This window comes from Nuphar pumila, chromosome 4, assembly GCF_984573655.1.
Source record: "Nuphar pumila chromosome 4, dmNupPumi1.hap1.1, whole genome shotgun sequence".
NCBI classification, from domain to species: domain Eukaryota; kingdom Viridiplantae; phylum Streptophyta; class Magnoliopsida; order Nymphaeales; family Nymphaeaceae; genus Nuphar; species Nuphar pumila.
This window is the reverse complement of record NC_143252.1, coordinates 22506384-22524708: the sequence shown is the minus strand read 5'-3', so window position 1 is coordinate 22524708 and position 18325 is coordinate 22506384. Positions and strand designations below refer to the sequence as shown.

The 18325-nt window shown below is 35.3% G+C and overlaps 1 protein-coding gene across 1 annotated transcript in view; it reads left to right on the top strand.

Moving 5' to 3' along the window:
* Positions 1 to 15269, top strand: part of MSFC1 (Mitochondrial substrate carrier family protein) — a 30645-nt gene extending 15376 nt beyond the window's left edge. The window contains exon 2 of the mRNA XM_090002696.1: positions 14094 to 15269. Coding sequence (XP_089858822.1) covers positions 14094 to 14633 — 540 coding nt within the window. The 3' untranslated portion in view covers positions 14634 to 15269. The remainder of the gene's footprint in view (positions 1 to 14093) is intronic.
* The last annotated feature ends 3056 nt before the right edge of the window (positions 15270 to 18325 follow it).

Here is an 18325-nt window from a genome sequence, read left to right as displayed (position 1 = left end):
TCACATTAATGTTGTTGCACTATATTGCACTGTTCAATGCTTTTCCGTGGGCGGTGGTCTTGTGATGGTTCTTGCAAGGGAATATGCGAGCGTGTGCTTTTGTTTGCATGCTGATTTGCAAATTAAAGAATTGATTATTAATAATAGATAAAAATAAAAGAACAATGTAATATACGTTCTTAGATCTCTTGTCGTTAGAATGAGAATCTTAGAGTTTCGCTTTTGCGGAACTACGAAGATACAAAAAACTTCGTGTGCGCTATATTGTTACCCCTTAACCCGAAATGAGGTTCTTTTTTCTGGCTACAGTTTAGGGAAAGTTCGCTACTTTACCTGAGGGTGGTGTGTAGACACAACTGTCATTTTGGTATACTAACAAAGTGACACTATTGGATATGGAGGTTCTTAGTGTCCCGACATTAGATGTGGAGGTTTAATGATCCAAAGGTGATTCAGTCGATGGCTAAGTTTGGAACCCAATAATAAAATACAACTTGTGTGCTAAGTTACTCTGAGAATCATACTTGATTTCAGAAAATTTTACCCGTTTGGTGTATCCGCGGGCAATGGTAATTAAAAAGAGGAACTTAATTATGTGCATTTAATATGGACATGCATATGAAAAAAAACTCTAATAAAAGATAATAATTGACTCATGCATTGCACTGAAGTCATGCATATTCCTGCTATGCATTAGATCATGCATATTTACTTATGATATATGGATGAATGCATGATATGTGTTTTATTTCGCATAATAGCATGTCTTTAATGCTTGATTAATGTTCCTTATTGATATAAGTTGTTTCATCTTGTTTAACAATTGTTCTATATTAATTACATGCTTGCCTAAATTATGAATCTATCATAAATGCATTTCCTTTCAATTATTGCATAAATTCTTATCTGTATTCTTTATGCTCATTTATTTTATTAGAAGGATTAGTATGCAGAATTTCTTGGATTCTGACAGTCTACTTTTAGTGTTTTTTGTGGCCTCAAGGGATCAGTGAAGCGACTCGCTTCTGATAGACCTACGTTTGCTACACGTTTGTTATACAACTTCACAAATGGACAACGTAGCTCTGCTTTTATTTACTGTATCTTTGCATTTAATTGTCTATGCACTTTGATTTTCTTATGCAATTGTCTCGAGACCATTATTACTTATTTAATAAAATTTGGCTTGCTATGGTGTGGATGATAAATGTAAGATCCCTGGTGGTTTGTTTGGTTATCCAACTGGGAGTGGAACTGTAAAGGATCCGGGTCGTTGAGAATATTTCTGCAATGGTTTTGATTTTTTTTTTTTGCATATTTTAAAGAGTATAAGTTGGGGTCGTTACACAAACTATACCTGATTCCATATATTAATTGGACCCTTCATGCCCGACCTAGATTCTAATTGGGCCTTCTTTTTAATCACCAAACCCTAACCCTATAGGCTTACGGGTCGGGTCTGGGTCAAACCATAGTTTAAAAACTCATCAGGTTGACCTGGTGACTCGGTCTGGATCACCCAATCACCAAGTCAAAAATTAGGTTTAACTCATCTTTAACAAAACTCAGTCGAGTCATGGGCTAGTCAGCCAAATCATGCATATATATATATGCATTTAATATATTTTATATATAATTACATATATTATATGAAATATAATATAAACATTATGTATATTATATATAAAAATATGATTATATATGTATTAATAAAATTATACATTAAATATATTATAAAAATATCATATAATCTTATATTATATATAATATATTGGTAAAATACTATAAAATATAGATAATATATACATATATTTATATATTTTATATTAAATATAAAGTTAACATGACCTGACCGAGTCATGAGTCACTAAAGGACAAGCCTAGTGACGAGTCATCGGGTTTTAAAACATTGGGTCAAACCCAACCCATTGACACTCCCACACATAAATGAAGGAGGGAGCAAGATGGCTAGTCCAACTAGTCATTGGGAACAAATTCAAAATAAAAAAATAAAAAAATACAAAATACAAAAATGCCCCTAATGGGCATGGCCTATTATAAGAAAAGAAAAAGACAAAAATTCCCCTAATGGCATGGCCTATTACAAAGAAAAAAAAATACATAGAAATCTAAAGGATATATATATATATATATATATATATATATATATATATATATATATATATATATATATATATATATATACAAGTTAACACTCCTTCAAACTTGTGTGATAACCGAAAGTTTGTTAAAAAGAGAAATAAAACGAGGTGAAGGTAAGGCCTTTAGTGCAAAAAACTGCCAACTGACACTCATAAGTCATCCTCTCAAATACTCTAACATAGTGCCAGATTATCACTATACACTTTGTTCTTTCATGGAAGGTGTGGTTGTTAGCAATGTAGATTACACTTTTGTTACCGCAACATATCTTCAAATGATTAAAGATAATGACTCCCATATCTTTGAGAAGGCTTATCAACGAAATAATCTTCATAGTTGTCGTTGTCATGACATGATATTCAACTTCTGTTGAAGATAACAAGACTTTTTGTTGCTTCTTGTCAGTGTTATAAAAAACGCGCCTTGAGGCGCAAAAGGAGCGCCTTGCCTTGAGGCGCGGCCCTCTGTGCCTAAAGGCGCAAGCCTGAGGCGCAAATTTTTCTTCTTTTTTTTTTACAAAAAGATTTCTGAGACATGATCAACAAGATTTTTGTAAGTTAATCTCATATATTTTCCAATTATTTCAGTTATGTAATCAGTTTCTTAGTATATTACTATATGTTAACTTTTGTTGGTTAATCTTGTATATTTTGCAGTTATGTAATTAGTTTCTTAATATATTTTAACTTTTGTTGGTTAATCTCATATATTTTCCAGTTATGTAATTAGTTTTTTGGTTACTTTTATATGTTAATCTCATATTTTTTAGAATAATCTCATATATTTTAACTTTTGTAGGTTAATCTCATATATTTTCCAGTTATTTCAGTTATGTAATCAGTTTCTTAGTATATTTTAACTTTTGTTGGTTAATCTCATATATTTTCCAGTTATGTAATCAGTTTTTAGTTACTTTTATATGTTAATCTCATATATTTTAACTTTTGTAGGTTAATCTCATATGTTTTCCAATTATTCAGTTATGTAATCAGTTTCTTAGATATTTTAACTTTTGTTGGTTAATCTCATATATTTTCCAGTTATGTAATCAGTTTTTTAGTTACTTTTATATGTTAATCTCATATTTTTTAGAATAATCTCACATATTTTAACTTTTGTTGGTTAATCTCATATATTTTTCAGTTATGTAATCGGTTTCTTAGTATATTTTATCTTTTGTTGGTTAATCTCATATATTTTCCAGTTATGTAATCATTTTTTTAGTTACTTTTATATGTTACAACAACAACAACAACAACAACTACGCCTTCATCCCAAAACAATTGGGGTCGGCGATATGAACCAACAAAGAAAATCATTATGGGTCTTCCACATGAATCCTTCTCCTCCATTCATTTCTATCCAATGCCATGTCCTCGGTGAGTTACTTTTATATGTTAATCTCATATTTTTTAGAATAATCTCATATATTTAACTTTTGTATGTTAATCTCATATATTTTCCACTTATTTCAGTTATGTAATCAGTTTCTTAGATATTTTAACTTTTTTTGGTTAATCTCATATATTTTTCAGTTATGTAATAAATTTTTAGTTACTTTTATATGTTAATCTCATATTTTTTAGTACTTATTTGAGATTTTCTATTTCTTATTGGTTGTTATTTCATCAATAAAATTATTATTTGAAATGGAAAAATATATTTGTTAAAAGAGGTCGGGGTAGGCCTAGGAAGACATGGATGAAGATGATAGGAAAGGATATGAATGCTTTGAACCTCACCGAGGACATGGCATTGGATAAAAATGATTGGAGTAGGATTCATGTGGAAGACCCAAAATGATTTTCTTTTTTGGTTCATATCGCCGACCCCAATTTTTTGGGATGATGGCGTAGTTGTATATATATGTATGGTATTGGTTGTTATTTCATCAATAAAGCATTTCTTTCTTTATTTATAATTTTAGATATTTTTTTATAAATTTTTTAAAGTTTTCAAAAAAATATTTGAGGCTTACGCTTTACTTCTCGAGGCTTACGCCTCGCCTAGGTTTTTGGTGGAGCGCCTCGCTACGCCTCAACGCTTTTCACAACACTGCTTATTGTACATCTAAGATATTAAAGAGTCCCCTATAAACACACAAAATTCAGTAGTTGAGACTATCATTAGGATTTCCTCTTGAATTTGCATCAGCATAAGCAATTAATTGTAATGAAGACGAGGATAAAAAAATCTCTTTAGTTATAGAAATTTTTATTTATTTGATTATCCTACTAACTTGTTGAATGAACTACAATATCTATGTCTGACCTTGTAATAGACAAGTAGGTTAGAGACCCCATCAATTCTCGATATGGCGTTGGATCTTCTAGAAGAACTTCATCTTTTAGACTCAATTTTGTATTGACAACTTTCGGTATATCAACTTTCTTGTCATCTGAAATCTCTGATTTAACAATAATATCTGCAATCAACTTCATTTGAGATATAATATATCCTTTGGGTGAGTAAGCCACCTTTATACCTAAAAATATTTCAAAAAACAAAATATTTTTTAAGAATAATTTTTATTTATTTTACTCCCTTTTTGTCACATCCAGTAATGATCATATAATTCACGTACAACAGAAGAATAGTAATATCAGAACCTACATCTTTGAAAAAAAGAGCAGTGTCAGTATAACAAGATCTATAATATAAACTTAATATAACCTTGTTGAATCTATCGTACCAAGCTTTAGGAGTTTGCTTGAGCCCATATAAAGCTTTTCTCAATCAAACAACTTTCTCCTTCTCGATCTTAAGACTGGGAGGAGGATTCATGTACACTTCCTCGTTTAGGTCACCATTTAAAAAGACATTCTTAACATCTAATTGGTAAACATGCCATTTTCTAATGGATGTTAAAGCAATAAGAGTCCTTACACTAGTCATATGTGCTACAAGTGCAAACATTTTCTTGTAGTCAATATCATACTCTTGATAGTAATCTTTAGCAACTAATATAGTGTTATATCTTTCTAAAGATCCATCTCCTTTCGTTTTAACCTTAAATACCCATCTATATCCTATGGTCTTCTCCCGTATAGGTAATGCTTGAATCTCCTAAGTTTTGGCCTTTTCTGGTGCTCTTAGTTTTAGGTTCATGGCATCTACCCATTCAGAAAGGTCTTTGGCTTTATAGTAGGACGAGGGTTCATGAAAAGAATGGAAATATGACAAACTCTATACTTTGGTGCAAATGGCTCATAAGAGACATGCACATGGAAAATTTTTAACCGTTATTCAAGAATATTGCTGAATAGGCACATGATTATTCAAGGAATCACTAAAGTTATCAATATGCTTAATCTCTAAGTCACCTTCAAGGAAAGTCACATTTCTTGAAACATAGAATTTCTCATTTTTAAATCTTCATCGGTATCCTGTTTATTTTGCGTGTATCCAATAAACACATGTTTAGGAGAGAACTTATCTTTTCCTTCAAGAAGAACAAAACCTATGCATTAAAAAACTCTTAATCTACTTAAACCAAGAGCGATTTTATAAATGTTTTTAATTGGAGGAATGTTTTGCAAAAAAGATAGGGCATCCTGTTTATAAGATATACTATGGTAAGTGCACTTTTGACCCAAAAATTCTTCGGAGCACTTTAAGAAATAAGTTTCTTGTGGTTTCAATGATATATCAGTGTTTTCTTTCGACCAAACCATTTTGTTGTGAATTTTTTTTATAAGATCTTTTATGGGTGATTCTATTTTCTTTCAAATAATTTTTAAAATCATTGGATAAATATTCTCCTTTTGAGTTTGATCGAAAAATATCAATATTGATTTCAAATTGATTTTTCACAAACTTATGAAATTTGAATTTAAGCCTAAGGAAGTAGATCCAAGTATACTGAGTATAGTCTTCAATAAATACTACATTTAAGAAAATCTCATTTAGATATAACGGGCACGAGTTCTCATACATCTGAGTGTACTAATTCAAAGGGCTTTGTAGAAACAAAAGACCTAGATCCAAAAGGAATAGATTTCATTTTGCCAAGTATGCAATCTACAAATTCTTTTTCATTACAAGATTCCTTCAAAAATGAAAAAAGAAACAATTTTGAAATATTTTGATGGCATCTTTTATGCCATCATGTAATATTTTTTCTTTACAAAAAGATCCTTTAAGAAGGGAAAGAAAATCCATGCAGTAGAGATCTCCCCTCCTATGGCCTTCTCCAATTAGCTTCCTTTGGTGATCCTGCATCCAACATTTTTTAGACGAAAAAGAGACATTTAGAACATGAAATTTGAAACAGAAAACAAGTTTAGTTAAGTTTGAAAATAACTCTAACATTTGGAACATGAAATTTATTTGAAATTATCTTTAAAACTTTCAATACTTTTTATTTTCAAAGAAGTACCATCCGTGATAAAAACAAAAGATTTGCAAGAATTATTAGTGCATTCAGATAAGATGGACTCATTAGGAGTCTTATGAAAAGCGGCACCAGAATCAAGAATCCAAGAATACGTACTCGGTGGAGAAGAGGTAGACACTACGACTGTGGAGGTGGAAGTTGAAGATGCCTTAAGAAATTGTTGAAGAGATTCCAAAAGTTGAGAGATAGAAAAGTCTTTAAGGTCATCACTAGGGATGATGGTGGACCGGGGGGGGGGGCAAGTTCTCCATCCCTGCCCTGTCTCAAAATCTGCCCTCCATCCTTGCCTCCATCCCTGCATGAGTTTTGATTCCTGTCTCCATCCTTGTTTCATGTCATCCATCCCCAGTCCAAATAGGGCGAGGTGGGGCAGGGCCTCGTTTCCCCTCAGTCTCCTAAAGGAGAGGAAGGTTTACTAACGGGGATTGGGGACGGAACGGGAGAAAGCATAAGTCTATCCCTGCATGGGTTTTGATTTTAACCTCCATCCCCGTTTCATGTCCTCCATCCCTTGTCCAAATGAGGCAAGGTGGGGTGGAGCCCCGTTTCCCCCCTGTCCACTGCCATCCCTAGTCATCACCTTTCTTGCTTGTCCCATCCTTCTTGAAGATTTTCAACGGTAGTCACCTTTTTAGTTTTGGACAGTCCAACTTGATGTGCTTCGATTCATTGCAAAAATGACATGATTTTTCTTTTTACACGATGGTCATGTTTTTCAAATTGAGGAGTTCTATATATTCTTACATTGTTGTCGGGCCTAGACACAATAAAAACTTTTGCTCTTCTCTTAGACATGTTAAGCCGCATTTCTTCTTGATATACTTTGGCAAGGGCTTTATCAAGAATAGGAGCAATGGTCCTATGTAGAATTTGAGACCTAACTTGCTCAAATTTGGGCCTTAGCCCAAAGAGGAAAGAGAATAAATGTGTCTTTTCAAGTTGCTTTTTTCTCAACTCAATGGCCTAGTCTTCTCACTTGGGTTCGAGCAAAACCAACTCATCCCGTAAGGGAAAGAGTATCCCATAGTAGTCTCTCACACTCTTATCTCCTTGTCTTGTGGTACATATCTTGTCTTGGAGGAAGTATTGGTGAGCCAAATCCTTTTGCACGAACATTAGTTTAAGAAACATCTAAGCATCACACGTCTTTTTAAATTTAACTATGTGGGCTCATGCTATTAATGAACCAAAACATGATTTGGGTATTTTCGGCTTCCCAATCTTTCATCTTGTCTTGGTATTCTTTAAGAGCATTTTTACGTTCATTGTCGTCAAGAGCCTTGATTTGGTCACCATATTTCTTTTTGAGTATGAGTTGTGGTTCTTTGTGTAACGACCCCAACTCCTACCTTTGAAAAATGCGGAATTTTTTTTTCTAAAGAGTTGCGGAAACCTTCCCAGAGATCTGGGGTCCTCACAGTTCCACTTTCCATTGGATAGCCCATCCACCACAAACGAAGTTGCAATTATCATCCATATCAACCACTAAAACTCTTTTATTAATGAGTAATAAAATTTCAAAGATAAGGTTTTCTTCAACTGAAAGTAAAGTAACAATTGCAGAATTGAAAAGAACTGAAAGACAACAGAAAGAACCACAATATCCTCTACTGAAGCTGACAAGTCCAAGTATAACTCATCCATCCCCAGATGCATGCCCAACTTCACTGTTCACCATCTCTTGTGAAAAACCAACAAAGTAGGGTGTCAGAACCGAAATTCTGAGCACAACTACTTCTAAAGAAACCAGATGAGAGAAAGAACATGGATAAGATTTCATGCAGTGATTTGAGTGAGTGCAGATATAAAATTTTCAACATCTAAATTTCCATAACTACCAATGATTTCATTTACTCACCAATCAATAACAGTAAACAGTGTCATATATCAACAACTAAATAACCAACCTTTCAGCATGATTTCACGAAGTAAAGCGTATGCTACCACCAAATGATGTCATGATATCAAGAATGATTCAAACATGCATGATCTAATGCATAACAGAAAAATGCATGATTATGTGCAATGCATGATTTCTTCTGTTATCTTTCATTTAAGTTCCATCTTTCCATATGCATGCCCTATTAGATGCACACATCTTTAAGTTCCTCTTTTTAATTACCGTGGCCCGCGGATACACCAAACGGGTACAAACCCCGAGGTCAAGTAGGTTCCCAGGGTAGCTTAACACACAATTTGTATTTTATTACTGGGTTCCAACTTAGCCCTCGACCGATATCAGGAAACAACACCATCCATCGGAACATTAGACCTCCACATCTAATGTCGGAGACACAAGGGACACCCCACGCCCACAAGTACCACTTTCTTGGTACCATAAACTCACAGCTGTGACTAACACACCACTCCCGGGTAAAGTGGCGGGCTCTCCCTAAAACCGTGGCCAGGAGAAGAACCTCAATATCGGGTTCAGGGGCAACAACGCACACAGAGTTTTTGTATCCTCACAGTCTCCCCAAGACCGGATAACTAAGATTCTCATACTCCAGATGAGATATCCCAGAAGGTATATTACACTGTTCTTATTCATTATATTTTTATTTAATTCCATTCTTTAAGTTTGCAACACAATATGCAAAAGTAAAGTGAAAACCCCGCATCCTCCCTTGCAGGGACCCATTCGGGACTCCAGCCCGTGTAAACACATAGAACAGTGTAGTAAAGTGCAAACCATCTTATGTGGTTTAAGTGATGCATTTAAAAACATATATAAAAGAAAACCCAACCCACGGCTCTCCAGGCCGGTGATGGTCCCATAGGCCATCGGTGCATCACATAATAAAACCAAGTAGTGTCTCATTTACAACACTTGGCCAAAATGCCAAAAGCATATATATTCATGCAAATATAAACCCAAACATATGCATGTCATAATTCATTCATATGCAATTACAATATGTGTATGTTACCTACATCACATATGGATATTAACCAATCCATGGTTTCTTTAAGGGTGTGAGTGTACATGTACCATTTCACATATAAATCAAGTCTACATGTTCAAGAAGACTTACTAATAATTGAATCATGCTCACACTCATGCGTACCATAGTCATAACAGTCAAGTGAAAACATAAATCTCCACGACAAGTGTATCCCAATGCACATCCATATATGCCAATATAACCATGGACATGAAACAACAACACTCACAAGCATGGTTTCAAAGATTCATGTGCAAGGATTCACATATTTATACCAAAATATATGTTGTCATCCCTTGATTAATTTTATTATATCATGTGAACACCCATGCATGTAGATTCAAACAATAAAGCATTAGTTTCATGATTGCTCATGCCCATGAAAACAACTAGACAACGATATCCAAATCGAGCATAACAAATCAAGTCTAAGCATATTAGCATTTTCATTCACTTGTATGCAAGGAGCCAGGTCTAACACGATTAGCTAGTATTTCTGAAAACTTTGACTTTAGTGTGCTAAGAGGTATGCTTTCAAGTAAGTTCCAAGAGAGTATTTTACAACTACTTAATTTGTTATGAAAGAGATGCATGGTTGGAAACAGTACTGCAAGCAGCCAAAAATGCAATGCAAGCATAGTAGTTTTCTTTAATATTGACACTGAGTATAAAGCCATTGATTAAGACTACTGTAGTCAAATGAACACTTATAAAAGAATTTCTGTACATAAAGTGACTTATAGTTTCTTTACAAAAATATACACAGCAACACTATGGATTTGATTGGTATTCTTCTTCACAACAGTGACATTGCCATTTAGATGTACCAATTTGCATCACATAAGTAATGTGCTTATTCATCACCAATTTCAGATAAAAGGATGCTAGCCCTCCAAAGTCACTCTTCAATGTTGCGGTTAATTCATGTGATTGTCCTTTAGTTCTGGGCTCACCACAAATATGCCATAGACACATCATGTTAATAGATGTTTTGATCACAACCCAGCTGCTAGCACTGTCGCAACCTTGTAGTTGTAGCCTTACCTCTATAGTGTATGATCCATTTCCTCGACTTAAGGAATATTACAGCATTGCTAGTTCCCAAATAGGACCAGCCACATAAATACCTCATACCTAGAATTGGAACATTCCTGTGCATGTCCAATAAGACCAAACATCAAATACAATTGCTTATTGTAGCATGATTTAACTTCAAATTTACCAATGAATTCTCATCTTATAATAACCCTAATTAATGATATTGTAAATGCATAAGTCGGCAACCAACATCCTTGCTGCATCCAAGTTAAAGAGGTTTCCTAGTAACTAAATTTGGTTTCCAAATCCTGAAGATGTCAAATCCAGATCTCAGTCTTCATATGTTATCATTTACATTTATCATCGTGTATATATATCAGTATACCTATTACACCATACGACTGACGATTCCACAAGATAGCCAACATATAGAACAAGTTGTTGCTTTATTCACACACACGACACCTGGACCGGACTTATTTCTATTAACACTTAAAAAGAGTTCTGGGTTCCCCTAACCCATCAAGACTTCCAACATTACACGCTTCAACAAACCTGCTGCCAATTTCAAAGTCTATGACTCAATGTTACATTGTACTCTAAAATTTAATCTCATCTTTTAGCCCACCCTTACCTACATAAAATATCAACCTCCAGAAAAATATCTCCCACATCCAACAGTCATTTACATCATTCCAACAAAAGAGAATATCACAACAATCATCTTTGAATGATGAACATTACACAGATTCAAATAATTTCTTTTTAAATTTGATATGTTAAACAAGAATGCATCAAATCTGTATGCACAAAATGAAGGATAAGTTTTATACTAAAAACAAAGGATCTGATACAAAAACCCAAAAAAAAAAGCATAAATATCTTTAGCCCTTCCCACACTATGACATACAGCATATTGAAATACAGAAAAGTAATAAACTCACAAAAAAATGCTAAACATCGATAATTAATCATTAAAGAGATATAGATTTTTGCATAACAACAGGCTGGAAATAAAAGTTACATAGAAATCCCAACAGATCCTACATTATAATCGAAAATCCCAAAAGAAATTTCGAACCACACAAGGCATACTTGAAATAGATATGTATGTAAAAGCACAACCACCTTACTACCAAAGGTTCACGGTTTGGGGCTCCCCAAGCACCTAAACCCCAGATCCTCCCCTCACGGTGGATTTCCAGCAACCATTCAGCCGAAATAACAAAGATAAAACCCCCAAAAACAAAATTTTTGTTTTGTTACTGACGGTAACCCCTCCACACACACACGTATTCGAACCCCTCATCAGGAAAAATCCGAAACCCCCAAATCATAGATTTGGGGTTTTTGGTTTTGGGTTGACATAACCCCAAATCCTACACTCAAACCCCCACATGGAATCGAATCTATGTTCGATTCCTCACCCCGATTCCAAGGAGCACCGTACCTTATCCGGCGATCCTTCCGGTGATTGTAGGCTGGGGACGTGAAACAGGACCGACTGGCGCCGCTTCTTGCTGCTGCCGTGACCGGGGAGCTCGCTGCAGTCGCTGATGGTTGTTGGTTGCTCGTCGGCGACCTCCTCCTCTTCGATGCACACTGACAGAGAGAGAGAGACGGGGGAAACGAGAGAGAGCCCGAGAGAAAAGGCTGAGTGAAGAGGGGCAAGACCCCCTCTCCACTCCCCCCTTTATCGGCCCCAAGCCCTCTCCCTTTGCCGAGGGGCGCGGGGTCGGTTACGCCCTGCGTAACCCCCCTGCTGTTTCTGCGATCGGGGTTAGGGTTCTCCCAGAACCCTAACGTTGGCTGAAGGTATCGGGCAACCCTTATCGGGTTGCCTTAATAAAACCTACCTTCCCCCTTTTAAAATCAAGAGGGTCGGGTCCGGGTCCCAGCCTGTACCCGCGACGCTGGGTCCATTATCAAAATGGACCCGGTTCGTCAATAGTAACGGATCCTTAGCTGGATCCGGGTGGATCCAACTGTGGGTCCGACCCCCTTGTTCCAAAATTTTCTTATAATTAATATTAATTATTTATAAAATTCCGAATTTAACATTATACATAAATTTTTTTTAACCCCCATCAATATGGATCCGCAAGTCGGATCCATGTGGGTCCAACTGTGGATCCTCGAGTCCACTTAATATATATGTATATTATATTTCTATAGTATTACCAATATTAATATTATTTATTTATGATTATACACACATATATATATATTTAGATATATATAAATATATATATATGGATCCGGTATATGGATCTCATACCCATCTACGCACCCCTATTGAATGATTATTCTCCGAATTATTTAATTAATTAAAATTATTGTACTTATACATACATATCAAATTTACGAGGTAAATGTATGCGAAAAACTCCTTTATGGGTCCTGGATCTGTAATTTGGATCCAGGCCCAATTTGCAAAATTTTATAAAATTTCCGGGTTTTACACTTTGAACATCCCACTCACATATCCCTAAAGTTTTTTCCCTTTAAGATGATTTTCTATGGTGGTGGCCTACATGAGGTAGTTTGAATCATTGAGCTTGAAGATCACCATCACAAATTCTTTCTCGACCATAATAGAAGCAAGATATAGGAAACAAAAAACACCACTAATCAAGATGACCTTCACTGTAAGATGGTCTCTTTCTGCAACTACGATCACAAACCTTGAACCACGAACAAGAGTAGAATAAAAATATACAATAGGATCTCAAGATACCAAGGCTATGATACCATAATGAAACACACATAAATGCAGTCACAATGCTACTAAGAGCATACAGGAAAGTGCATATGTATAAGGCCACAAAGGCAATACACTAACCACTAATAGGCAAATACAAGGCCACAAAGGCACACTCAATAGCTCACAATAGCACATGAGAGCACAAGATGTAAAAAATGATATTTTATTCACTTAAAATGCTTAAGACAAGAATGCCAAATACATGGGGGAGACCCCATAAAAATAGAGAAAGGAGGGAGCAAGGGGGCTAGTCCCAACGGCTAGAACGGATTCAAAATAAAAAAGTACAAAATACAAAAATGACCCTAATGGGCGTGACCTATTAAAAGAAAAGGAAAAGACAAAAATGCCTTAATGGGCATGACCTATTACAAAGAGAGAAAAATACATAAAAATCTAAAGGAAATATATATATATATATATATATATATATATATACAAGTTAACAGACCCCTCGGTTATGATAGTGCAACCTAACTATCCAACTATCGATCCCAATTGATACTAGCAGCTAACAAGGATAATTTTAGATGATTTCAGTAGCCTCTATTTTAATAACCACCTTGAGGTTCTTTGAAGGTGTATGTAGTCATTTCCAATTCAAGTACTGTTTTGCAAATTCATTGTACTTGAACTTTTTTTATCTTATGCTTAAATCCATAACTCAATGTTTCCTGGAAAAGCATAAGGTTGTTCGTCTTATTTTGGTTACACATAATTTTGTTCTCTCATGGTTTGATGCATGTCTTGGTCAATGGTTTCTGATTTTCTTTTTAAGTACGTGCAGGTGGTAAAGATTAGGCTTCAACAGCAGAGGGGATTGAGTGCTGAGCTTCTGAAGTATAAAGGACCAGTGCATTGTGCCCGCACTATCATTAGTGAGGAGGGGCTTTTAGGACTTTGGGCTGGTGCTGCCCCCACTGTTATGCGTAATGGGACAAATCAAGCTGCGATGTTCACAGCCAAAAATGCATTTGATAACATGCTGTGGAAGAAGCATGAAGGGGATGGTCGCTTCCTACAGCCATGGCAATCGATGATTTCAGGATTTCTTGCAGGAACCGCTGGTCCAGTGTGCACTGGCCCTTTTGATGTGGTGAAGACAAGGCTTATGGCTCAGAACAGAAGTGAGGGGGATGTCAAATACAAGGGAATGTTTCATGCCATAAGAACCATCTTTGCTGAGGAAGGAATCCTGGCCTTGTGGAAGGGGCTGCTGCCCAGGCTTATGAGAATTCCTCCAGGCCAGGCAATCATGTGGGCAGTGGCTGATCAAGTCACTGGCCTTTATGAGAGGCGGCATTTACACAATTCCGTCAACTTGTAAGCTTGATCAAATATGGACCTGCTTCATTCAGATGTAAGGCCATTGAATTCTTTACCCGGTCATTGCATAGAGAGAGAGGAGTTTTCCCCTCCTTGATTCTGCAGTATGATAAGAAGTATGGTGTTATAAGTGCAGGGCTGCCAGCTCTAGGCTTGGAGTAACCATCATGGACAACCGCTGTCTCTTCTTCTGTTCCCCCTTGCCATTTTTATTGCTTAGCCCCAATAAATTTCAATATGAATGAAGTTTTTTTAACATGTTCTAATCTGTTGTGCGAGCCTACCTAGCGTAGTGTTCTTAGTAGCATCTGGAAATCCTTCACCCACTCGGATCTCAAAAATTGTACTTATGCTACCAGTTTTTGTCACTATGAATTGAGAGGATTGGACAGAAGCGCAGATATTTAATAGTACTTGTTTGGAACTCACATCATCTGAAGCTGTCCGATGACACTAAGAGATGATCTCTTATAATTTGCTCTGACTGATTAGGGTTTTGCACAGGTGTTACAGCACAAAGGTGACAAATTATTTCCCAGTGAATTTGGAATCAAGGATATGTTATATTATTACAAATTGCCATTTTATCAAGTAATGATAATCTGTTTGCCGCATGAAGAGAAGTTGAGAAATTAATACAAAAGGATTATTTTGATATGTGGTGGTATTGCTTTAAATTTAGCAGGACCACGGTATATATAGAACTAGGGTTGAAAATGGGTGCGCATGTGTACGCTACTCCAATCATGATGAGATGAGAAGACTTGGCAGGATCTGAGCTGTGCGATGTTCCCAGTTAAGAGAGAATAATTGGAAACACTGGCTTTTTTATTTTCCTGCCGATGGTATGTACATACACGTAAATATTATGTACAAAATAATTCTTTTTTTTTTTCTAGGAAAAGAAAGAACAACCCCCATCATCAATGGTACATTGGCAGCCCCCCAGTTGGTAACACCCTTGAGGTCCCCCCTGCCCACTGAGTATGCAAAGGATTATTTTGATATTTGGTGGTATTGCCATGGTATGTGTAGAACTAGGGCTTAAAGTGGGTATGGCATGTGTACGCTACTACAAACAATATCCATCTTTGAAGTCATGTATTATGAAAACAATGTTTTTGTCTTTAAGAAAATGATGGCACTATCCTCAAAATTTGACGTGTTTATGCAAGTACCAAAAATGTCAAAATTCTCTACCTATCCAAAATCACTGATTTCAGACTTATTTAGGCTCATTTTATTCTTCACATGTAATCTTTGCAAACCTTTTGACCTTAACAGAAATATCTTGTGAACCTCTAAAACTCTAAAATTCAAATGCAATTTGCATAATATTTGTGTGGATCTCCTTGACCTCCGCACAAACATCTTGAGAACCTTCAAAAGGCTAAAATCTAACTAATGAGATTCACATGATATTTAGCGGACCTCCCAAAGATTAAAATCCAACTAATGAGTTTCACATGATATTTGTGTAGACCTGCTGACCTTCGTACAAAGATCTTCGATTTAAATCCAACTAAGGAGATTTATATGATATTTGTGCAGATCTCTTAACCTTTGCACAAGTATCCTCTAAACCTCCAAAAACTAAAATCCAACTAAGAAAATTTGTATGATATTTATGTGAAACTCTTGACATTTCACATGATATTTTGTGCAGACTTCTTGACCTTGTCACAAGTATCCTGCGAACCCTCGAAAAACTAAAATTCAACTAAGAAAATTCACGTGATATTTGCATGAACCTATTGACTTTCACATAAGTATCTTGCAAACCTATGAAAAACTAAAATCCAACTAATGAGATTCACATGATATTTGCATGAACCTTTTGACCCTCACACAAGTATCTTGCAAACCTCCGAAAAACTAAAATCCAGCTAAAGAGATTCACATGATATTTGTGTGGATCTCCTAACATTCACACAAGTATATTGCAAACCTTAGAAAGAATAAAAATCTAATAAAAGTGATTCACATAATATTTGTTTGGACCTTTGTATAACATCTTCCGATTTTTTAAAAGACTAAAATCCAACTAAGAAGATTTGTATAATATTTACGTGGACCTCCCAACCTTCACATAAATATCTTATGAACCTCCGAAAGACTAAAATCCAACTAAGAAGATTCACACGATATTTGTGTGGACCTCCTAACCTTTGCACAAGTATCTTGCAAACCTCTTAAAGACTAAAATCTAATTAAGAAAATTTGCATGATATTTGCTCAAATCTACACAAATATCATGTGAATCTCCTTAATTTCATTTTAGTAATTCAAGGGTTTGCATGATATTTGTGAAGATCATGAGGTCTACACAAATCATATGTGAATCTTCTTACCTGGAGTTTAGTCTTTTAGATGTTCAAAAGCATTTTTGTGAATGTCAATAGGTATGTGAAATATTATGCGAATATCCTTAATTAGATTTTAGTCTTTCAGAGGTTAGCATGATATTTGTGAGAAGATCGGAAGGTCCGCACAAATATGCAAATCTTCTTAGTTGAATTTTAGTCTTATGGAGGTTTACAAAATATTTCTGAGAAGGTGAGGAGGTTTGTGAAACTTACGTGTAAAGGGTAAAATGATCCTAAATAATTCTAGAATCAATGAGTTTAGATATATAGAGAATTAATACATTTCTTGGTATTTGCAGAAACACACCAAATTTCAAGGATAGTACAATTATTTTTTGTTTTTATTTTTCTGCCAATGGTATGCACATACACGTAAATGTTATTGACATACATATATATGCAAAATAATCTTTTTTTGGCTAGTAAAAGAAAAAGCAACCCTTTTATCACCAATGACACATTGGCAGACCTCCAGTTGGTAACACCCTTAAGGTCACCCTTGCCCACTGAGTATGCAAAATAGTCTTTGAATCTAAAGAAAGATGCATTTTTCCTCCTTATGAATCACATTTGTTCCCGCAATCCCATTTGACTTGCTTCCATCTGAACAGTATACATTGGCCAAGCGATCTGTAAGCTGGACCATAGGTATGATTCCTACCAATTATCTGGTCTTTTGGGTGCTTCTTAGTTTAATCATTAACATGATTAATCATGCAAGCCAACATTGTTTAAGATGTAAGAAACACAACAACTCTACTTGAGACCGTGAAAGCTTTCTCACATGTTATTTAAACCAAAAATTACCAAACCATACAAAAAAATGACATGTTTTCCCAAATGCCCCACAATTTTTGAAATTTGCCCCATGTCCAAAATCGTAAATAGCCAACTTCATTAGGACTTTTTTACCCTTCATATATGTCAAACTCATGAAGTTCACACGATATATTGCTCCTCAAGTTGGGTATTTCCTATTTAAAAGGAGATCAACAAAATTTTTTTGCAGACATCACAAAGTTCACATAATTATATTTGCGAACATCTTAACTGAACAATGTAACCTCGCAAATACTGAACTAAAGTCGCATATATATAGCGATCAACGTATATACTTCATGAAGGTCACACTCCTAAATGATTGATTATAAAAACTGATTGTTCGCACCCCATGATCATTTCTGCACAAACTAGGGTTCTTTGTGGTCCTCAATCAGTGACTTTTTTGGCAATGATTTTTGGTGCTTCATTGACAACACTTCATCTTTGATTATTTCAAAATCATTGACGATGATTTTTTTGTTAAGCACATATTTAACGGCTGAAC